At 38.1% G+C, this 24,571-nt stretch overlaps 1 protein-coding gene across 2 annotated transcripts in view; it reads right to left on the reverse strand.

Moving 5' to 3' along the window:
• Positions 1–8,431, reverse strand: part of UNC79 (unc-79 homolog, NALCN channel complex subunit) — a 176,612-nt gene extending 168,181 nt beyond the window's left edge. For both annotated transcript variants that reach the window (XM_036315970.1, XM_036315962.1), the window contains exon 1: positions 8,267–8,431. In XM_036315970.1, coding sequence (XP_036171863.1) covers positions 8,267–8,354 — 88 coding nt within the window. In that variant the 5' untranslated portion in view covers positions 8,355–8,431. The remainder of the gene's footprint in view (positions 1–8,266) is intronic.
• Between the last annotated feature and the right edge of the window lie 16,140 nt (positions 8,432–24,571).

Below are 24,571 nucleotides of genomic sequence, written 5' to 3' on the forward strand. Positions count from 1 at the left end.
CTTTTTTTTTTATTCTGGGCCAGCTTTAGCTTTGAGGCTTGGCTCCAGCTCTTAGGCCTCCGCTGCTGAAAGCAGGTTTCTGGCCTTTGTTTACCTTCTGTATTTGAAACAATGTTGTGATCCTGCTGGCTGAAGCCCGGAGGACTAAAGCAGGTTTCTGGGGTTTTGTTTAGCTTCTATATTTGTAACATAGTTGTTTAGAGTTGCAGCTCAGAGGCCTGCAGCAGCAGGCAGGGAACGTTGGAGTCCTCCGTCACTGAAGCAAGCAAGCCTCTTGTTAGTTTCAAGCTGCCTGGCTGCCGGCTGCCATCTTGGCTGGCAGTTAATTTGCATATCACCCTGATTAGCCAATGGGAAGGGTAGCGGTTGTACGCTACTTACCATGTTTCTCTTTTATTAGATAGGATAGCCCAAATCACCTGACTTCATAGCCAATGCTCTAGTCACTTATTCAGTCAAGAAGTATTTTAAGCGCTGGCCAGGTAGCTCAGTTTGTTGGAGCATCGTACAGTGCACCAAAAGAATGCAGGTTCAACTCCTGGTCAGGGCACATGTGTATGTTGTGGGTTCTATCCCAGCCAATCGATGTTTCTCTCTTGCTCGCTCTCTCTCTCTTCCTCTCTCTCTCTCTCTCTCTCTCTCTCTCTCTCTCTCTCTCTCTTCATATTTTTGGGTGAGGATTTTCTTTAAGTATTTTTTCAGTGCTTCCTATGTACCAGGCATTGTTTAAGGCCCTGGAGACACAGCTATGTACAAAGCAGGCAAGTCTTTGTCCTTTTGGAGCTTAAATGCTAAAGCTGTGCTATCCAATATGATAGCCATAGCCACATGTGGCTGTTTGCCAGGGGGAGGGAGGGCCAGAGGAGGTGGAGGAGGCCATAGGGGAAATAAATGGTGATGGATGGAGACTTGACATGGGGTGATGAACATACAATGCAGTGTTCAGATGATGTGTCATAGAATTGTGCACCTGAAACCTGTTAGAACAATTACTGTTATGATACAACAAACTGTAGGGGAGTTGGGCTATCCAAGAGGGTAGCCCCTTATCTCAAGCAACATGCGCATTTGAGCAGAATATTGGAATTAGTTGCAATGAACCTGACAGGTCTGTCATTTGACTTTGGGTTTGGTCTGTTCAGGGGTGGGGAACCTTTTTTCTGCCAAGGGCTATTTGGATATTTATAACATCTTTCGCTTGATATAATTCACTTAATATAAATTTATGTTTCTATGAAAAAAGCTCCTATAAATTTATTGAATTTTGAATCCTGCCTGTGGTTGCCTTGACAGGGCCAAACCAAATGATTCTGAGGGCCTTATAAGGATGTTCCCCACCCCTGGTATATGCTTAGGTAACTTACACTATTCAAAGACTATTCCTACAAATTATTTCAAACATGGAATGTAGACAGAGAAGGTTATGATTATTCACAATTTTACAGCTAAGGAAATTAAAAGTTCGATGAGGTTAAGAGATCTGTAGCCAAAGGAAAACAATTCAGCATTTCTGGATTCTTATTTCCAAAACATTTCCCCCAATTCAACAATAAACTCTTTGTTTTATCTTTATTGTTCAGATTATTACAGATGTTCCTCTTTTTTCCCACCATAGGTCCCCTCCACCCAGTTCCCACCCCACTCCAGGCCTTCTTCCCACCCCCTCCCCACCCCCACTGACCTCATCCATAGGTGTAAGCACTTTGTCCAATCTTTTTCCACACCCCACACAATCCCTTCCCCCCGAGAATTGTCAGTTGGCTCCCTTTCCATGCCCCTGATTCTATTACATTCACCAGTCTGTTCTGTTCATCAGGTTTTTTATTCATTTGATTTTTAGGTTCACTTCTTGATAGATATGTATTTGTTGTCACATTGTTGTTCATAATTTTTTATCTTTACCTTTTTCTTCTCCTTCCTCTTTTTAGAGAATACCTTTCAGCATTTCATATAATCCTGGTTTGGTGGTAATGAACTCCTTTAGCTTTTTCTTATCTGTGAAGCTCTTTATCTGACCTTCAATTCTAAATGATAGCTTTGCTGGGTAGAGTAATCTTGGTTGTAGGTTCTTGGCATTCATCACTTTGAATATTTCTTGCCACTCCCTTCTGGCCTGCAAAGTTTCTGTTGAGAAATCAGCTGACAGTCATATGGGTACTCCCTTGTAGGTAACTAACTGTTTTTCTCTTGCTGCTTTTAAGATTCTCTCTTTGTCTTTTGCCTTTGGCATTTTAATTATGATGTGTCTTGGTGTGGTCCTCTTTGGATTCCTCTTGTTTGGGGTTCTCTGCGCTTCCTGGACTTGTAAGTCTATTTCTTTCACCAGGTAGGGGAAGTTTTCTGTCATTATTTCTTCAAATAGGTTTGCAATATCTTGCTCTCTCTCTTCTTCTGGTAGCCCCATAATTCAGATGTTGGTATGCTTGAAGTTGTCCCAGAGGCTCCTTACACTATCTTCATATTTTTGGATTCTTTTTGCTTTTTGCTTTTCCAGTTGGGTGTTTTTTGCTTCTTCGTATTTCAAATCTTTGGCTTGATTCTTGGGATCCTCTAGTCTGCTGTTGGATCTCTGTATATTATTCTTTATTTCAGTCAATGTATGCTTAATTTCTGATTGGTCCTTTTTCATATCCTTGAGGGTCTAAATTTCTCGAGGTTTCTAGAAGATTCTTGAGTAACCTTATAACTGTGGTTTTGAACTCTATATCCAATATTTTGCTTTCATCCATTTCTTTCATTTGTGACCTGTTTCTTTGTCTCCGCATTTTGGCTGCTCCCCTGTGTTTGTTTCTATGTACTGGGTAGCTCCTAAGTCTCCTTGAGTTGATAGAGTGGCCTTGTGTGTAGGTGTCCTGTACGGCCCAGTGGCTCAGCCTCCCCAGTCACCTGAGATGCACCCCTCTGTGGGCTGTTTGCACAGTTTTGTTGTAGTTAACCCTAGACTGCTGTTGGTATCACTGGGAGGAATTGACCTCCAGGCCAAATGGCTACGATGACCAGCTGTGTCTCCACTGGAAGATCTGTTGCAGAGGAGACACCCTTATGGGGCAGGACTTGCTTCAGTGGGGCTTTGGTGCTCACTGAGTCTGCTCCTTGAGAGTGTCTCTTATGGATATGAAGAGTTGTAATCCGGTATGGTCTCACTCTGACCACTGGGTATACTGGCTAATGAATCTCCAAGGAGGTGCAAGGTCAGCCACTGTCAGGGGCCGCCCAGCAGGAGCTACAGAGACATCTTCAGATTCCTCCTCTTTTTATGGGGTTTGGAAGTGCCCAGACGAGGCTCAGCTGTGAAGCAAGTCAGGCTGCTGCTGCCGGGCACTGGGCCTTCTTTTGGAAGCTCTGGGGCTCTCTGACCCAGCTGCAGTATGACAGGTTAAGGGGGGAGAGAGCTCAGGCCATTCATATGAAAAAGCCGATGGGCACAGCTTGGGTGGGGTTGTAAATTGCGTGGGGCGATGTCTCTGGGAATCACCAGGGTGGAGCAAACAGCAATGGCTGCCAGTCAGCCCTGCACTGGAGAGGTCCCCGGGTCTCCGCGTCCCGTGCCCCCGTGCAGGAACAATGATCACTGCGAGCACCTCTGAGAGAAAGCCGCCCTCACGTTCCTGATCCGATGCCAGACAGTCCAGTTTCTCCCCGTATGTGTCTGGGTCCCCCAGAGTCTCACCTGGAACTGGAGTTCAGAGCAAGCGGGAGCTTGTATCTCTCTCCCGATTAAAAGAGCAGCACATCCAGGTGCCAGCACTTTCCGCACCTCCACACCTCTTGCCAGTCTCAATGCGCTTTCATCACCTCTCTAGTTGTGGAACTTCCACTCAGCCAGTTTTCCCGCAGGTCTGGGTGGTAGTTGTTCTGCCTTTTAGTTGTTATTTTGATGTGGCAGCAAGTATAGGTGTTCGCCTATGCCGCCATCTTGGTTCTTTTTCAACAATAAACTCTTAAAATATGGTAGGCCTACCTTACTAAAAACAATCATTAGCCAATAAAACAGAGTTTATATATGAAAAAATACCTAAAAACCATCAATATCATATTTTGGTTTTTTCCTGTCTTTTTAAAATATGTTTATTAGATTTTGGGAGATCACAGGAACATAACGCACATCCTCTGTAGTGTGAGTAGAATAAAAAATAATCCAGGGCCAATGGTCAGGAACCAGGTACTCAATTAAGTCAGACAATTGCTTTGAAGTCAATGCAAAGATCTAAATGAACCTTTATTTTCCCTGAGGGTAAGTGACTTTGGGGGTAAATTTTTTTAAAATATATACTTTATTGATTTCAGGAAGGGAGAGGGAGAGAGAGCTAGAAACATCAATGATGAAAGAGAATCACTGATCAGCTGCCTCCTGCATGCCCCCTACTGGGGATCGAGCACACAACCTGGGCATGTGCCCTTGACTGGAATCGAACCCAGGACCCTTCAGTCCACAGGCCGATGCTCTATCCACTGATCCAAACCAGCTATAGCAGTGGTTCTCAATCTGTGGGTTGCAACCCCTTTGGGGTCGAATGACCCTTTCACAGGGGTCGCCTAAGACCATCGGAAAACACATATATAATTACATATTGTTTTTTGTGATTAATCACTATGCTTTAATTATGTTCAATTTGTAACAATGAAAATACATCCTACATATCAGATATTTACATTATGATTAAAAACAGTAGCAAAATTACAGTTATGAAGTAGCAACAAAAATAATTTTATGGTTGGGGGTCACCACAACATGAGGAACTGTATTAAAGGATCGCAGCATTAGGAAGGTTGAGAACCACTAAGCTAGAGCTTTGGGGGTAAATTTAACTTAGAAAGAAACTAGATGAGACTGCACAGTCCTGGCTACCAACATAGACCAGAAGCATCTTTCACTGACATAACTGTTCAGCTTTATCATTATCTTTGAAATAACAAAGCCTACATCAATTAATGTTCATTAGGGGTCAGCTTTTTCTCTTCTCTGCCAAAGTATCATCTTCCCACCAACCATATTTCAATTCAGTCCACAAATCACAGATTCTTTATTGGAAAAAAAGAGGTTTCCATGGTGAAATGCAAATGATTTTTTCAATTCTCAGTAACTCCTTAATATATATGTTTTATTTATAAACAAAGCCTACTGCACAAACTTGGAATAAAAAGAAGTATATCTTATTTATGGAAGGCATTAAAAAGAAAAGGTTATGTCAAAGGAAATTTTCATAATAAACTGCAATTTGCTCTGTTGCACCTCAAAAGGACTTATTTAAAATAGAAGCACAGTAATTGGTTTATTGACAAAATGACATGAAGGACACAACTGATGTCCATGGGTGGCCCTTAAACTGAAAGAACTGTGATACCTCATAAGACCCATGTTAGAGCTCAGAATGTCATCTTCTAGGCCCTTAATGACATAATCATTTAATACCTGAAAAACTGTCCACGTTTTACATTTGACCTTGAGAACACCATACCAAAGAGATAAAAGTGTCTTTGTTTTATATTCTAAAATATTTTTTTCTCTGGCTCTCTTTTTGTTCATCAGTTTATGTTGCTTATTATATTCCACAAATGAGTGAGATCATATGATATTTCTCTTTCTCCAACTGGCTAATTTTGCTTAGCATAATGCTCTCCAGGTCCATCCATGCTGTTGCAAATGGTAAGAGTTCCTTCTTTTTTACAGCAGCATAGTATTCCATTGTGTAGATGTATCACAGTTTTTTAATCCACTCATCTGCTGATGGGCACATAGGCTGTTTCCAAATCTTAGCTATGGTGAATTGTGCTGCTGTGAACATAGGGGCGCATATATCCTTTCTGATTGGTGTTTCTGATTTCTTGGGATATATTCCTAGAAGTGGGATTACTGGGTCAAATGGGAGTTCCATTTTTAATTTTTTGAGGAAAAAGTGTCTTTGTTTTAAAGACTTTATCAAGTATTCAGAAAATGCAATATCCTTCATCCTAACACCTCAGTCCTGAAATAATATTCTGAAAGAAGTTAAACACTACTCTCTTGATTCAGTTAGAATTTCTAGACACTGAAACAATTTCCAAAGAATAGAAACAACACGGATGCAAGTATCAGACACACATTCTCACATCAGTTCATTTTAACATGATTAATCTAGAACCTGACACCTCTATCTATGGGTCTGTCTTTGTACCTCCCTTGTGAAGGAACAAAAGAAACACTTGAACCATTTAATAAAATTTGACTTTAAGGTGAGTACTACAATTTATTTTTCAACAATTTAAAGATGAAAAAAACTGGCTATCATTGAGCCACAGGAATGGTGAAGAGAAACGAAAATTGGAACTAAGAATCTAAAACTAGAGCAATAAAATAAATGAACCAGATCAGCAATTGGGTTAGCAGGAGATATGCATCTGACATAAAATAAGATTGATGTTATTTCACATAGATTATTAATGCCAGAGATAACCTTCGAGAGGGAACATTTTTTTCAAACCCCTCCTTTACAGTTGATAAAAACGAAGTCTCAGACACATAAAGACTTGTTCATATCGGTAAATGAATAGCAAGTTACTCCACAAATAAGCATTAAAATTTGCACATATGTTATAAAGTAAATTTACTCTTTTGTCCTCCTCAGTTGCCACAGTTCACACACTTAAATACATTAGAATTTCAGTGTGACTACACGGCATGTTTTGGGGTCTGTGTTTCTAATTAAGTAGAAAGTAATCAAGGGTAAAGAACACATTGTCAGCTGTCCCAATGCCTGAACAGTCTTAAGTGTAACTTCAGAGGCCTGATATATGCAATGCCTCTCCCCAAATTAACTTATTCCTAAAAAAGTAGGAATACAGTGATTTGGATTAATTATTACAAAAATGCAGCCTCACCTGCTATTTTTTCTAAATGGTCATCCCTTTCTAAGGCTATAGCCATAAACAGTACTTGTCCGTAAGGATAAACAGAACAAAAAAAGAAAATGGTTAAATATTCTGTTACTTGAATGGTATAATCAGTCTGCTAATTTTTTTAATCACTACATAATTTAGTCAGAAATCAAACTCTTTGCTTAAAAGACATGAAATTATAATTCCATAGCTAAAATTAAACTTGATTATAAAATACATAAATGTGGTTCAAAGGTACATATATTTACAGAGCAGCAACTTTAATGAGATCATAAGTACATAACATTAAAATGGTGAAAAATGATCAGTAGGAATTGAATGTGACCAATAAAGGTATTTTTATAGAACAAAAGTTGAGAGAAGGAGAGAAGTAAACCAACACTTATTGAACACCAGGCATTGTGCTAGCATCTTATCAATCTGTTAGCATAATCAACAGCTCAATTATCACAACAACCCCATGAAGCAGCCATTATTATTATTTTCATTTTACAGGTAAGAAACAGAAAGGTTGGTTAACTTGCCTAAAGTCACACAGCTAGTTGGTAGTAGAGCCATGATTTGAATTGAGATCTATTTAAGCCCTCAAGCTATAACATAATAATTTCAGACTATTCACTGAAACATAGATAATTCATAATCCATTTCTACAAAAACTATTTTAGGAGGATTTTTATCATAAAAGCTACAACACAACTTTTTTTCTCTTTGCTCTCATGTCTGGAAAGCCTGAAGAACTAAGTCTACAAAAGCAAAATAGAATTCAAATCAGTTCCATGTTTCTGACAATACTTGCACATGAGTCTCAAGCCTTAACTGTTTTCAAGGTGTTTTCATATATTTTGATTCACTTTATCACCACAACACCCCTGTGAGAGAAAGCTGATGCTATCATCATTCTGGAGATGTTGTTTCAACTATGTGAGTTGCCAAACATCACACAGCAGATTATGGATAGAACTGCGCCTAGATAGAATCTACATATCCTGACTTTATCTATTGCTCTTCCCATCAGACCTTACAGCCTTCAAATGCAAAAGATAACAATTTCTACAACTGAGGCAATATTCTCTCCACCTTTTTTTCTCAAGTGGCAAAAAAATACCATAATTTATATTTAGGAAACATAAACTGTGCCTTGTCATGTTCTCTCTTCCTATTGCATAAGATCAAACTATGTGAATAAAACAATTCTAAGGTATAATCGTCTTCCACATCTTTGGTTTTCATCATAATATTCATGCTGAAGTGACTGAATTTAAATCATGGCACATGTCCATAGCGAGTGATTTCATTATAATCTTGAAAATTTATAACCTCAAACAGCAAAAGCAATTTCCATTTGTACAATATGTAAAAATAATCTGGTATTAGGTAAGATTGAACTTACATATAGCCATTGGTAGGAAAGATGTGCTAAGATATTCAATAATATCCTTGTGCAGAAATGGAGGGAAGGTAGCTAATGTTGATATCATCGTGTAGGGCAAAGTACTCAGAATATCATCATTGAGAAAGGGCAGCAAACACGTGGTTGTATAAAATATTGACTGTCCAAGATCTACAAAAGAAAATTAAGTAATCAGTCGCTGAATATTTTGCCATTTAACAAAATATGCTAATTATACATTCTAAGTTTTTATGAACTGATTTAAATTATAAGCAACTATTGTTCCCTTCCTATTAAAAGTTCTAAAACATACTACTCAGTATAGTAAGTATACAGCATTTGCTCAATAAATGACTGCACTAAGACAAATAAATATCTAATACATGAGTTTTTCCTCAATACTTTACCAAGCTTTAATAATACTTGTTATTCACATTACTCCTCAATTTTATAAATTAGAAACACTGTCCATGGGCTAATGAATCCCGAAATCCTTCCAGCATTCTTACCTCCATTTTTTTTACACAAGATGACTGTGGCACAGGATGTTAAACTATTTTCTCACTGGAAGTTTTAGAAAAGTAAAGGGCAGGACTGGAAATAAACCCAGGCTAGCCCTAGCCAGTTTTGCTCAGTGGATAGAGTATTGACCTGCGGACTCAAGGGTCCTGGGATCAATTCCTGGTCAAGGGCACGTATTTTGGGGTGTGCACAGGAGGCAACCAATCAATGTGTCTCTCTCACATTGATGTTTCTCTCTGTGTGTCTCTCCCACTCCCTTCCACTCTCTCTAAAAAATCAATGGAAAAATATCCTCAGGTGAGGATTAACAAAAATAAAATCAAAAACAGGCTATTTCTAACCCATAACCAAACTACAATCTTCCTACATCTGGAGTCTTGGGCAATAAGGTAATTTGCATCTCGCAGCACCAGGGTAGATTTCAGATGCACCAAAGAAAGGAAGCCGTAAACTACTGCTGCATGTCCCTGAGTATTTAGTTATCGATTATCACAGATGAACGTGCCACCTAATAATAATCTATCAACATTTTTAAATGGGGATAGGAACAGTACCTACCTCACTTCATTAAAAAGATTGTTAGGAGCTTTAAGTGAGATAAATGTAAAGTGCTTAACAAAATACATAATGTGCGTTCTGCATATATTAGCCATTTTATTAATGTGTGTATTATTACGATTATTATTACCTGCACAAGGAGTAAAAATAGAGGAAATTTGAAAAAACATAACTATTTAGCTTTAGAATGCATGTAGACCAAATCCCATTGCACTGAATGTGTATTTTGAATTCTAGACCTCCCAAAATATAGGTCATCGGCCACTGACTTGACAGTGAAGATTTTGATGGTTTCCATATTCATTATAAAAGAAAACTATTAGACTTGTTTTGCAGATTTACCTTCTTAGTGCTATTTTGATGCCTAATGTCATTTCCGATTTTCATTAAAATTAAGGTGCCATCTCAGCCAGCAATCAACTGTCAGCAGAGAAGATGTGGCCACACTATACACTGGGAGCAAGGTCAGTCAACCTTGGGTTCCCAGTGAAGACACAGAAAATCCACAGGTGGGTCACTAGTAGTTAACTGAGGCTGTGCATAAAAAGACACCTCAGCTGCGCTTCAGCCTACTTCCAGAACATTCGCACAGAAAGGGGCCCGAGAGCCCACCTGGAATATTCTTCATATGAGGAAACTGAGGCCTGGAAGAGGGGAGTGACTGTCCAAGATGTCCTAGGCTGAACTGAGACAAAATGGGACTCTTCCGGGACACTGCCCTGCCCCCGGCGCAGACACAGCCTCTAGCCCTAGCCGCGGTTTGTTCTCAAACTTGGTGTACAAGAGAATCATCCAGAGAGCTAGTTAAAAACTCAGTGATTCTTATTCAGAAATGCTGGCTTGGGACCCAGAATTCCATGTTTCAAGATTCCTCAGCGATTCTGATGTTGTTCAGACCACGCTCAGAGAAACAATGCTGTACTGTTTATAACCCCTAAGGGATGGTCTAGTGAGGTTCCCCCTATCTTTCAAGCTTTGTTATGCAGAACAAGAGCTCGGGATATACATACCAGTGAAAAGTCACAAAATAGCTGTGGGTATAAAAGCAAAAATACAAATCATCCCCCCTGAAATTGTCATAATTTACACATTAATTGCAATTACATGAGTTGTGAGTCACCAAAGTGAATGCTTCTATCTTAATCAAGGGCCTCTGAAGTTAAAGATCAGCTGCCTAACACAGTGGCCCAGCCCAGGACCAGACAGGTCCAGGATGACCTCAGGGCTGGAGTCACAAAGGACAAGCACTGACAAGCTCACCACACAATCAACTCTGCCAGCCTTCTGTTCAAAGGGTCATCTCCTTTAAGTTCTGAGCCGGGATAGGATCACAAAAAAAGTGACTTGGCTTAAAACAGCTATAAAATTATATGATAAGCAAGCTTACAAATTTCTAAGTTTTTATATTCACTATCATACAGAATTGTAAATACAAGCAAAAACAAATTCAATAATGATCATTTCATCATTTTTATGAAAGTAGATTTGTTTTTAAATTAGGAACACATCTTACTAAATAAACCATGAAGCATTTTCACAGGAGAGTTAGTCATAACTAAAAAGCAAAATAACCCCTCATCACCCACCCATTTCCCAAATTCCAATATTTCTGTACAGTGAAACTTTGGTATCATCCTTCCAGAAACCAAATTCTCAGTGCTTTCAAGTTAAGAAAACTGGCATTTTAAAAGTTCATTTTCTGCAAAAATCCCTTTTCTTACTGTATGGTTTCGCATTTGATTCACCCAACTATAACACTGAATGGTTGAGCAGTAGATATTATTGGACTAGTTTTTATGGGTTAGAAGAATTTGGTAAGCAACAAGATAATGAAATTGAATAAAGATACCCAGAAGAAAGGGAAGAATTAAGAAGTATGTTCTCGGGCTTCTGTCGTAAGGCAACACTGATACTGTTCACTGTACACCATATACAGCATTCTACCACATAGCCAACATTTTGTAATTAACTACTGGTTGTTAGCTACATTTGCAACACTTCTTAGAGATTTCTTTTTCTTTAGAGATTTCTTCTTATCTAATTTCCTGGGTTTAAAGACAGGAAAAATGAGTCCCAGAGAGATTCTGTGATGTGGCCCCCCAAAAAATCACAGAATTCAGTCAGCGCATTTGACCTGCTCTTCAAGCTCCACCTCTTACATTTTCAAGGGGGCAACTTTTTAAGTCTTAGCTCCCAAATCATTTCAACAAGAGTTTCCATGATAAGCAGATCAGGGAAGAAGAGATACATTCCTGTTATAGTCTTTCTCTTCTCCCCGGCCCTATCGCCCCCAATTCAGACCCACTTGGATAGCATCCCTCTGGCCATAGAACAGCGAGATGTTAGGATGGAAAACATCATAATTAAGTTTCAGTGTATGAAAGGCGTTAGCCACACAGAGACCTTTCAAGCAATTTATTCCAATAACAACATTCTCCAGCTTCCATAAATATACACGTACAGTCTCAGAGTTTTCGAGTAAGTGCTCACCGTGTTGGCCATGCTGTAGTAAAGGAACTAGATCCAGGAGAGTCACCAAAGTCACGTAGAGGCCTTGATAGTCCAAAGAAGGGTAGTCTGACAAGTGAGCATCACGACTTTGCAGGCTGCGTTCAGAGGGAGCATCTCGCAGGACGCTGTAAAGGAGGGAGCGAGTAACAGTAGGGTTGATGGAACTGACCTGCGGTCTTAGAGATGGGGTGAGTGGGAATGGCACAGGAAAAAGACACATGGTCATGGGCACTGTCAAATTGGAGGCATCTTGACTTTCCTTCTTCCCTGTGCGGGACAAAATGCTGTTGGGGGGACAAAGAAAAAAAAGAGACAACAAAGACACAAAGAACAGCACATTACATTGAAATGACACTCTAAAACAAATAATAAAACACCAGATATATCCCACATAAGATGCAATTGCCACACCAGGAGCATCTGCAAATCTAGGTCACACAGCTTCGTGCTCAGATACCAATAAGGCAAGGTTTACTTTGCGGAAGTTGCATTGCATCTCATGTGTTATCTGGTTAGTAAGGAGCAAAAATATAAAAATGCATGTTTCAGTGCCAAACCCATGTTTTACAGTTTATCGATCTGGTGAAGAAGTTTCCTGGAAGGAAAAGTAGCGGCTTTGTCTACCAAGATAGGGATTTTATTCTTAATTTTAAAAAGCTTTCAAAACAAAGGAAGTTTTTAGCAAGACTTTCTTAATCAGGTAAATAAAACTTGCAAAATATAGGTATGGCACTTGCAGAAACATGTTTTAGCAAAGAATAAACATGTGTGTTTATTAAGAAAGTCTTAAAAATCACATGTTTATTGCATCAAAATAATGTCTATATGTATATTATGATACTGTTTCATGACATTCTGTCAGTATCATTTGAGATAATGAAGTTTAAACAGGCATATGAATTTAGAAATAATACATATTTCTAAAATGTTAGCTAAACTACATTGGAAAAGCTGTAAAATAATATATATTAAATGGTCCGTAGCATATGTTTGTGAACTAATGATAATGGTTATTTATGTGTGTGTTTTTAATTTTGCATGTTGGGGAGGAAACATTTTATTCTATGAATACAAATAATGGTTTATTAAATAGTTACCTTCAAAATTCTAAAGACTAAGCAAGCAGTATCTGCCAGGTAGCTGCATATCATACAATAAGATCTCATATATTACTGCTGCTACTTACGTTATTATTCAACAAAACTCACTAAAAACTAGAGGAAAGATAATTTAGAAAGTTAACAAAAAGTTTAAGGGGAATAAAAATAAATTATAAAAAATATATTGGCTTTCTTTTAGCCTTCATTTTTAAATAAAAACCTTTTAGTAAAAGCGATAAAGCAGAAAAGTTGTTAATTTAAAAATAGAAAAAATAACTACATAGCCAAATGTTTAGATTTTTTAAAATGAGGTTATACTATTTATCATTAAAGACAATAGCTATACATTATAATGATAATATCTGCTGCACTTACGTGCTTTTATATGTTAATCAAAACATAACAATTTATAAACGCTTCATTACATAAAAATAACCTTGTTTTACACTTATTCTATGTGAATAAAATATTACTAAGTTCTTAGTTAATGATATTACATTTATAAATTTTACAGTGGGGTGAAGAATTGGTTAGTGTCAAGCATGCTTGCTATTCCAAATTTACATTTATTTTTATTTACTCTTAGTGCAAAATATGTTACAATGTCAGAAAAATAACTACATGCTTTTTGTTTTCCATGTGCCTAATTTACCTCGATTTCCTTTGTCTTCTGTTCCCCAATGTCGAGGGAAAAACAATCAATAATAATAAAAATAATTTCAGAATAGTTATGTAACACTTCTTAGCAATAAATAACTTAAAATTTAGTGTAAGGTTTTTTTTTAACTTTTAAAGGGATTTAATTTACCTTTTTTGTGTGTGATGTATTTAACTTTGTAAGCTTCTACTTTACAATGGGATAATATCAACATTCCAGTTACCCCTGCCTGTCTACATCTAATATAAATATCATCATTTTCCATCAGGCTTTATACTTTCCTCACATAATTCAATTACTCCTAAAAATACCTTTAAATGTTATATTCTTGATTATAAGCCCAGTCACCACAAAAAACTATTTTAATACTATAGGATTCTATCCAGCTGAAAATACCTTTAGAATCACAATGGATATGTCAGAAATATTGTTTCCCAAACTTCAGCCCTACATTAGCCGACTACCATCATCTTTCCAAATTTATAAGATGTGGATCTTACAGCAGTGGTATAAAAAAAACAACAACACTTTGCCATTGAGAATAAAATGTTCTCTTTATCATATATTAATACTATCCTTTCAATCAAGTACAGTGCTCTCATCAAACTTTTCCTTCGTAGGGAAAATACAGCACATTATATTTTCAAATATACGTTGCTATTTTTCCAAAGTTTGATATAATTTGACAAATACTAGTAAGTCAACTTTGGAGACTCTATTTTGATATTTTTCCCTTCCTGTATATGCGGCATTCCCAAATGATAGCAGCAACAACTTCAGACATGCAGGGAGGGAAGAATGTCGGCACTAAACAATAAAACTTCTCTCTCACTGCCTTCAGATTTAATAAGTAGGTGAAATTGAGGGGGAAAAAAATGGCTGAGGATGAGTTATCCATGAAACCAGCTTTAAATTACCATTCATGTTTCAATGTAAGGAAATGTTTTCACTTGTGGAAAAACTTAAGAAGGGCTCATGAATAAATGTACAATGTGTTGTGATTTTATGATGTTTTGTGAGTTTTGTTCAGAAAAACACACACACACCTATTTCCCCAACCAAACTGTCTAACTTGGGAATCATAAAAACAACTTCCCCGTTTGAAATTCTTTCCCCGAGGTCTGTACATCCAACCAAAAAGAATATTAAGAATGTCCTGCTCAGAAGAGTTTGACTCAGCATCCAACTTTTCACCTTTCCTTCTCCCTCCTGAGATCCTCTTTATCAAGCATTTACTTCCAACATCAAGAGAAATCAAGAAAAGATCTCTGTGGGTGCTGGTAAAGATGAGAAGTTGCCCCAAGGTATTTATAGCACAGAAAATTAATACATCAAATAAACTTTCTCTAAGATTATAAATGTTGACTTGAGTTGACTTTATGCACCAAACAAAATTTCTTTGATCATGCTATGCTCTAAAGCTTCTCTGTAGACTTCAAATCAGTAATTTGAAGAGTTATATACTCCTCCTAAGTGATCAGACATTATAATTCAATTACGATATCAAACTGAGGCTAGAATCCCTTTTAAAAACATATTAAACTTTTTCTAAAGAGTTAGCAGCAAGTTACTTTCCTCAAACTTAATGATTTTTAAAAAGATGTTCTGTACTACCAGCTTGAATGGCACCAGAAGAGAGAGAATGTTTAACATGAGAAGACTGGAAACCTTTAAATATTCTGCCGGGTAAAAGGCAAGAACCTCAAAGACCTTAGATGTTTAAAACATGGCCCTGAATGCTTCTAATTACGGACAGACACCTCTGGTAGCAGTGAGGGGGGATTAAGTTAGATGATCTTCATAGTTGCTTCTAATACTAAAAGCAAACAAAAAAACAAAACCCTTAAATTGTGTGCAAACTGTGTGTCCATTCTTACACTTAGGTTCCTACTAAATTAAAATGAGTACAAATCAGAATTCAGATGAAATTTTACCCAAGATCCCAGGTTAGATGAAGTCAATGCACTAGAAGGGTTCCTACAATAGGTGAAATATGAACCAAAGTCAATTCAAATCAACAAACATATACTGATCTTCTTCTAAGGACCAAACACTGCACTAGGCTCGAGGGCTAGCAAGCTGAATAACACACAGGACTCGCCTTCCACTAACCTAGAGTTTAGGGAACCTCCATGAACTCTATCCTGAGTCTAATTATCAGCTAAATGGACATATGTGGACTATTCAACTGCTGATCTAGTCAGTTATGCTAAACATAATCTCTCCTCTCCTGTGGATTAAATTAATTGAAGTTAAACAGCGAGGATAATTACTGCCTTTGGAAATATGTACAAAAGTCTACTGAAATCAATGAGAGTTATATGCATGCAAGAATACCAGAGGACTATTACTCTAAAAATGCAATTCTGACTCAAATGAAACTACTGAAACTTCAAGTTGCATATTTTAATCATAATAATAATAATAATTTTAGCATCCTTGACAATATCCAAATAGAAAGACAGGGGGTTACTCTATGAAAAGTCACCTCTAATTCTTTCTTCTTATTTCCTTCCAAGTATCTGAATTCTAAAAGCAAGAAGTGCTTCTGAATGTAAAAATTATATAAAAGGCTATGATTGCCTAACCATCATGCCATACACCTGAAACCAATACAAAATAATATTGAGTGTAAACTGTAACTAAAAAATTTTTAATAATACACTATTGCATAGAATTATTATAAGGGATTAATTAAATGAGATGATACATGAAAAGTGCTTAGAACAGTGCTTGACACATATAATTACTATTATTATTATACAATGTTACTATGATTATGATAGCTATCGTTAGTATTATTACTAGTGGTAGCTGTTGATGTCTCCCTTTGAAAATGGACTTGGCTCAATTGCATAGAATCTTCTCCAACAGCCGCTTGAACAAAATACCTTAATATCAGTTTGATCATTAAAATGCTATGACCTTTAAAAAAAAAAATGCTATGACCCATGACCATATTCTATTGCCCAAGAAAATGGAACCTTCCTGTCTTGCAAACATTACTTCAGTATCCTAAATTTCTTAACTTTTTGGCACAATGACTAAGACCTATGCAGTAAGCTCCAAGTGCCAACTAGGATGTCACAGTTTCTTTGCAAATGGAATTCAGAATTTGCTTCTTACTGAGAAGTACCTCTCCATGCGAGAACTTTCAAAATTTGTGATAAAGGAAAGTGTTTCCCACTGAGGACACTGACCTCAAAGACAAAAGGAGAATTCAAGAGAACAGAATCAGATGCCTTTGTGCATAAATTTATCTGATTATTACTATGAAAACAGCTAATCATTCCACTGCAATTTGAAAATAAGGGAAATATCCTATAACAAGGCCCTAAACTGACTATGCAAGTATGAAATCTATGAATCTGATCAACAGAATCCCTTTAAGACAGAACAGGGACACTAAAGGTTTTAAAGAAGAAAAGATACTCCAAAGATAAGAACAAAGTGATAGCAGGACTGCAGAAGGCTAGTACTGACTTAACCACATGAAGCTTCTTTCTACAAAGCGTTCAGTCTGCCCATGCAAAGCCTCCAACCACAGTGAACTCCAGTGCCACTGCAGTCATTCCAAATTGGTGTTCTTTCCCTACCTAGTACCTGTCTTACCAAACTTGCTGTTATATAGCTAAAGAAACAGTAGCAAGTCAAAGCTATGTGTTTCCAAAACCAGATTTGGAGTGAGAAGACCATGGTAAGTTAGGAAGAGACTTAGCCTTAGAGTTTAATGGAAAATAAAGTGTTCCCCTCACTTCCTGGATGTTATTTCCCAAATGATTGAGTCTTTTCTTGAAAGGCTTGTTTTTCCTGATGAGAACTGAGAAGCAGATAGGTCCCTCCTGTCACTACGTTACGGTAAAAGCAGACAGGATTTGTTGTTTCCTGGGCCTCCAGAGAATTTCCATGTCAATGGTAAAGTATGGAGAACACTTGAAGTGTCACACAAATTAAAAATAACTGTTATTACCATATATTGTACCACATAATATATGTTAATACTAGATATTATACATCAGTACGAAATACTACTGATGAACCTAAAATGCTACATAATTCTGATTTTCTTTAAGACTGTAAGTGCTTCCTGTTCTTAAGGTTGGCACTACAGTTTCTTCTTTTAAGCCTACTCTCTATTTACTGCCAGACACATAACTTTTATCACCATAGAAACCTCTTGATAAGACGTTCTACAGAGGGACGCAGGCAGAAGCCATGCAACCCTGATTTTCTTTCACTCAGGCCTGTGATCGGATCTGCTATAGACACCCAGGGACCTAAGCCCAGACTCTTCTGGCAGAGCACTAGAAAACGCAAGGTCCTTCGAAACATTCAGTTCCATCAAAATTTAAATCCCAATCAGTTCAGCAGTCCTACCTAGAAATTCTTTCAAAGTAGAGGATATTTTAAAGCTTACCTTAACAAGGTCTGAGAAAAGTATTTCAGGGTGTTTGCAATATCTGTTCCTGAAGGTACAGGGTAAATGTTGTGGAGAACCCGGTTATGATATTCCTGTAAGTACCGGATCTTGGAAGCAACTAGATAGAAACAAAACAAAACAAAAACAAAAAAACAAAAAAAGAAAAAGAAGAGGAATCATCTTGTACTGTGTATTAGCTATACAGTTATTAGTTTTAATAATCAGATACAGGAATTTAATTAGTATTTTTAAAAAATATGTAAATTTTTGCTGGAATTCCATGGCCGAAACAATTACAAAAAGACCTTTAATTTCTTAAAATTGTTATCAGAACACAAAATTATTTTTAGTTATCTGGTTTAATAACTTTTTCACAAATTAGCCATTACCTTTTTTTATCACTAAGAAAGACAGTACTCCAAATTATTTTATAATCACTCCCAAGTTAGCTTACTTTTAGCAAAATAATAATAGACATATATCTCTGCCACCAGAGAATTATTTTAATATTACCTAACTGAAACTAAAGGAGAAAGCTCAAAGGCCTTTCGGCAATACTGTACAAATCCTAAAATAGAGGGCGTCCATTGCACAATGGCATCAGTTGAAACCAGACCTTTAACTCGGGAAGTGTTCATAAAAGCGTGCTTAGCAAATGTTTAACTGCAACAATATTTAGAATAGATTAACTTAGTATTAAATAAGAATACAATGCTTGGGTGGTAATAAAAAAATGAATGTCACATTTTTCTTCCAAGACATTTCAGAAATGAGGAGGCTTCCTAAGCTTTCTGAACTTGGCCTCCCAGATCTCCTCGACATTCAGGAGGGACTCAAGAGGCTCATTGACCCTCCTAGACCTACCTGGAGTCACCAACATTGTCCACATTCCTGACCTGACCTTTGACCTGGCTGCAGTGCATGGCCCAGTTTTAGTCATTCCTCTTTGCAAATCCCAAGGGGTCATGATGGTCAACGTCTCTCAGGTCGCCTCCTCCACAGAGCTCTCAACACTGTCCATTTGTCCTTTCAATCTTTAAGGCTACCCAGGGAGCCTTTTAGGTGGAACGGCTCACTGTCAGCAGTTAACAGAAGACAAATCAAGTCCCGGAGAAGCAAGGCCATGCTGGTCCCAACAGCCCATGGAAATAGGCTCCTGGATGTGTTCTAACTGAAATTCTGGCTTAAGTAACTTCTTCAAAGAACGTCAAAATGCTTTTGATAGGCATGGGACATAGAATCCCAGGATGATGAAATATCAGAACTAGAAGGGCCTTAAAGACCTTTTCCAAAACCATTTCATTTGAAAGATGGGAAATGAGGCACATGAGGTCGTCAACTGCAGAGCTAGGCTAGAACTTATAAACCCTGGTGCCCTTTCCACTATGGCATACTCTAGAATACCATTGTGAAATGAAGTCAAAAGGCAGGGAGTGGGTATTCACTGCATGACATCAAAGCAATGTTCAGCTCTTATTGTTCCCTGATTCTAAATCTCACAGATACCACTTATCAAATTTCTCTTTTCTCTCTCCAACTACCTACACATTTCCACAATTTGGTTAGTATTTTCCAACATAAATAAGCCTCGATTGCGGATAAGACCTTGAGTGTGTATATAGCACATCACCTCTGAAGAAAGCAACAAGATTATATCCATTGTAATTAATCCAGTAAGTATCTGGTTGTAAAAATAACTTTTTTCCTGAGATAAGGGAAAAATAAGTGACACTTTAAAAATGTTTCAATTACAGCCTGGCTGGAGTAGCTCAGTGGTTGAGCGTCAACCTATGAACCAGGTCATGGCTGGATTCCCTATTAGGGCATATGCCTGGGTTGCAGGCTCGTTCCCCCAGTAGGGAGCGTGCAGGAGGCAGCCAATCAATGATTCTCTCTCATCATTGATATTTCTATCTCTCGCTCCCTTTCCTATCTGAAATCAATAAAAAAATATTTTTTTAAAAAATAAAATGTTTCAATTACATAATCTACAAAAATCCATTTTCTTCTCAGCATTTTTGATCTGCTGTTCATCATCTTTTATAAAATCACATTAAAGGGAGCCCCCATGTTAATACATAGTTTCAAGCCCCAAATATTTGAGATATGTACCAGGCCAACATATGTTTTCTGCTCACCCAACATCACAGTAACTTCCTGTTACTGTGACTTTTCTCAACCTTTAGTATTTAGCAGGTTTCTGTTGAGTATTTCAGAAAAAGGTTAATCATTCCACCACCTGATAGTGCAAGTTGTGGACAATAAGCTCAAATGAGGAGGAAAGCCAAAGATCCCCCACTCAATGCTTGCTCATAATTCAAGAGCTACAAATCTGTCCATATACAACAATAGCAAGCATTCGGAGATGTCTTTTAAAAAATGAATGTTCATTTTTATAGTTATTTTTTGTCAGAATTCAGCAATGTCTCCTTTCAGTGGATGCCCAAACATGCAAGGGAAAGCAGAAACAAGTCACTCCCTTCTTTGAGATCTTTTAATATTTTACAAACAGCACATTGTATTGTTTTTGTTTACTTACCTGCTTATTTTTCCATACCAGGTTGTAAATTTCTTGAAGGCAGAAACTATATCTTATCCATATCTTATCCCACGCCTAACACACTGCCTGGCACTGAGTAGGCACTGGATGTATTTGTGGGATAAATGAACAAATAAATTATTACTTTAATGATAACACTTATCCCCGGGGGGCTTTTTTGCACATACACGTATCTGTTTCCCACACTGATTGTTGACTCTTTTTCTTCCTAGTGCCAGACATCTAGTACGTGCTCAATAAATAATTGATGAGTGAAGATAGAAAGGGGGAAGAGAAAGAAGAACAAAGATACTGGTGAGTAATCATGAAAGACAATATATAGAACCAGTTGGGAAAATGTTCGAGCTAATTTTTGCACTGGTGAATGCAACAAATTCATAGATTTATTTAACTTTCATGTTTGCAACTGTTTGAGGGCACCCAGCAAGGTCCCTGACATATAGTAATCTGTAATTGTGATGAGGATGTGCCTAAAACTCAATTACATTTCAGCTTTGCACAGAAGAGAGGGTCACTTGGCTGGCCACCAAGCCCATGTGAGCACCCAGCAGCCTCATCACAGCACTCAGTTCTTATTTTTACTCTAACCTTATACCTGAATATTCCTGCAGAAAACCAGATGATCGGGTTGGATGGATATACACAAATTATCTCCGGCCTCAACTGACCTTTAGGCAATCACTGTTTCATCCCTCTCCACGCTCTTCAAAACTTCTCCCACAACCACTCTTTTCCTTATGCTTTAAGAAAACAGACGGCACCTGTTACGACTGAATGCCACCCCACCCCAAAATTTATATATTGAAGTCCTAATCTCAAAACATGGCTGTACTGGAGATAAGTAAGGCCTTTGAAGAGGTGATTAAGTTAAAATGAGGCCCTTAGAGCAGACTCTAATCTTGTCTGACCAGTATCCTTGTAAGAAGAGGAGATTTGGACACAGGAGAGATGTCAGGGATGCGTGGGAACAGAGGAAAGGCCATGTGAGGACACAGAGAGAAGACGTCTTGGCCATCTGCAAGCCAAGGAGACAGGCCTCAGGAGAAGCCAAACCTGCCAACACCTTGATCTTGGACTTCTGGCCTCCAGGACAGTGAGAAAATTAATTCCTGTTATTTATGTCACCAGGTCCATGGTACCTTGTTATGACAGCTCTAGCAAACTGACTAATACCCCATCAGAAAAGAAATCTAAGAGACTCTAAGTGAGAACTCTGAAATGAAATAGTTCTGAATTAAGACTTTGGCTCTGTCTCCACTTAACCCCAGTTTCCTCATCTGTATCCGAGGATAATCATACCAACATCACGGGGCTGTTGTGAATAATAAATCACTTACTGGGCCAATCACCTAGCATAGTACCTACGATATCAAAAGCCTACCTGCATTGCCTTCTTTCCTTTCCCTATCAAACACCCATCCCACGCCAGTAATCTCCATCCGACAGGTGTCTCTCCTAGACATTTACATAAGCATTCAAATAATGTTTGTGAAAGCGAAACAAAAAGCCTCTCGTTTAACTTGACGTTTCCCTCTAGCTATTGGTCTCTCCATTCAGAGCCAAGATTATAAGCATTACATATACTCTCTCATCTCTCCATCACTTCCAGTTCTTTCATCCATTCACGTCAGCCTGGCTTCCACCACCACCACTGCACTGAATCTGCTTCTTCCACCATCCTCTAGAGCTGCCATGTTGCCAAATCCAATCGGCACTTTCCAGTCATCATTTTACTAGACCTTCGACCCATTCCATACAGTCCATCCCTCCCTCTTTGAAACTTTCTCCCGTCGGCAACCCTGACACCACATTCTCCTCATCTTCCTCCCACCTCCCTTGTGTATCCCTCCCAATGTGCTCTGCCATCTCCCCCATTACTTGATGTTTAAACATTGGAATTCCTCATGGTTCAGCCCTAGACTGCATTTGTCTCCAGTCAATCCCCTCCGTCCACAAGGCTTTCACGCTATGTGTGCCAAATACTCTTAAATGTGTATTTCCATCCCAGATGTGTAGCTCTTCTGAGTAACAGACCTCATCTATTCAGTTTATCCACTGGAAATCTTGTAGATATCATAAAATAAACGTGTCCTACACTGAACTTTTATCTCTTCCCTCACTCCCCCCCACCCCCCCCAAAAAGAACATACTCCACCATCTATATAATCCAGCAAATCACTTCGACAAAGTATTCTGAAAAACATCCTTGGCACACCTGTTCCTTCTCCCTCACTCCCTTAATCCAACCTGTCACTAAGTCCGGTCAATACTACCAATAAAAGATACCTACAAATTGTCTTCTATTCATTATCCTCACCAACATTGCTGGGTACCATCATCTCCTGGTAGATTCTAAAAAGCTCCAAATCTTCTTGGTTCTCTCTTGCCTCTCTCCAGTTCTTGCTTCTCAGAGCAGCCAAACAGATCTTTTTTTTTTTTTAATTAATTTCAGAGAGGAAGGGAGAGGGAGAGGGAGATAGAAACATCAATGATGAGAGAGAATCATTGATCAGCTGCCTCCTACATGTCCCCCACTGGTGATAGAGCCCGCAACCCGGGCATGTACCCTGACCAGGGATGGAACCTGGGACCTCCTGGTTCATAAGATGAATGCTCAACCACTAGCAACGCCAGTCAGGCCAAACAAATCTTTTTGAAATACAGTTTCATGCAAATCCTTCAGTGGCTGCCCATTGCCCTCAACAAAATCCAAAATACTTAACATATTATATCAGGTTCCTGCCTACCTTCCAAGCTCATGTCATAACACAAGAGTCAGAAACGCTGGCTCTTGCCCCAGTTCTGAACACACAAAACTGTTTTCTATCTGAAAACCTTTTGACATGGTTATCCTTCTTCATACAATGCTTTTCCCTTCACATTTGTCTGGTTAACTCCTACTCATACTTCAAGGCTGACTTAAACTGTCACTTCCCCACAGAGGTCTTTGCTGACTTCCCTGCCTAAATTGATTCCCTAACCTCCATCCAGATGTTTCTGTATTATAATATCCTATTCTAATGTTTTTCACAGTGGTTAGCATAATTTTTAATTATATACTTCTTTGGGTGATTGCTGACTATCTCTCCCAAATGGACACTAGGCTCCAAGAACTATGCCTCTTATTCACCATTACATCTGCTCAGTGACTAGTGGGTGCTGACTATGCTGGGTCCTAGTAAGGATGAAAGAAAAGGAGGGAGGAGGAGAGTGATTTTGGCAGCGGTTAAACTTTGTTTCTTCATGAAAATAGCCAAGAAAGCCAACTGTTAAAGCTGTGATAAAAATGAAGAAAACAGGCCTAGCTGGTTTGGCTCAGTGGATAGAGCGTCAGCCTGTGGACTGAAGGGTCCCAGGTTCGATTCCAGTCAAGGGCACATGCCTGGGTTGTGGGCTCGATCCCCAGTAGGGGGCGTGCAGGAGGCAGCCGATCAATGATTCTCTCTCATCATTGATGTTTCTATCTTTCTATCCCTCTCCCTTCCTCTCTGAAATCAATAAAAATATATTTTATAAATAAATAAATAAATAAATAAATAAATAAATAAATAAATAAATAAATAAAATGAAAACACACAAGGGGGGAATCTGAGAAAGGGATGATTTGTATCCAGGTGTACACGAATCTAACACGCTGCTGCTTCACTACTGAGCCTGTCTCCCCTATGTCACCAAAGCACAGCTACATGTTGAGAAAAAAAGGCACAAAAGCAAAATTCAGTTATTCAATTTAGACATATATAAAAATACTTTAACAAAATTAGTATCATATAATTCATAAGTTTTAAATATTTCTTTCAATCTTAAGCATTTCCCTATGTCACTAAATATTGTAATAGCAACACACTCCTAATTTTTAATATTTAATTATTCATGCTTATTAACATAAAAGTAAAAAATTCAGGTAAGCACAATGAAGAAAATTAAATCACAGAAAGGCCCACTCTTCAGAGACAACCACAGTTAACATTTTGGT

The sequence above is a fragment of the Myotis myotis genome, unplaced genomic scaffold (assembly GCF_014108235.1).
Source record: "Myotis myotis isolate mMyoMyo1 unplaced genomic scaffold, mMyoMyo1.p scaffold_m19_p_1, whole genome shotgun sequence".
Classification (NCBI taxonomy): domain Eukaryota; kingdom Metazoa; phylum Chordata; class Mammalia; order Chiroptera; family Vespertilionidae; genus Myotis; species Myotis myotis.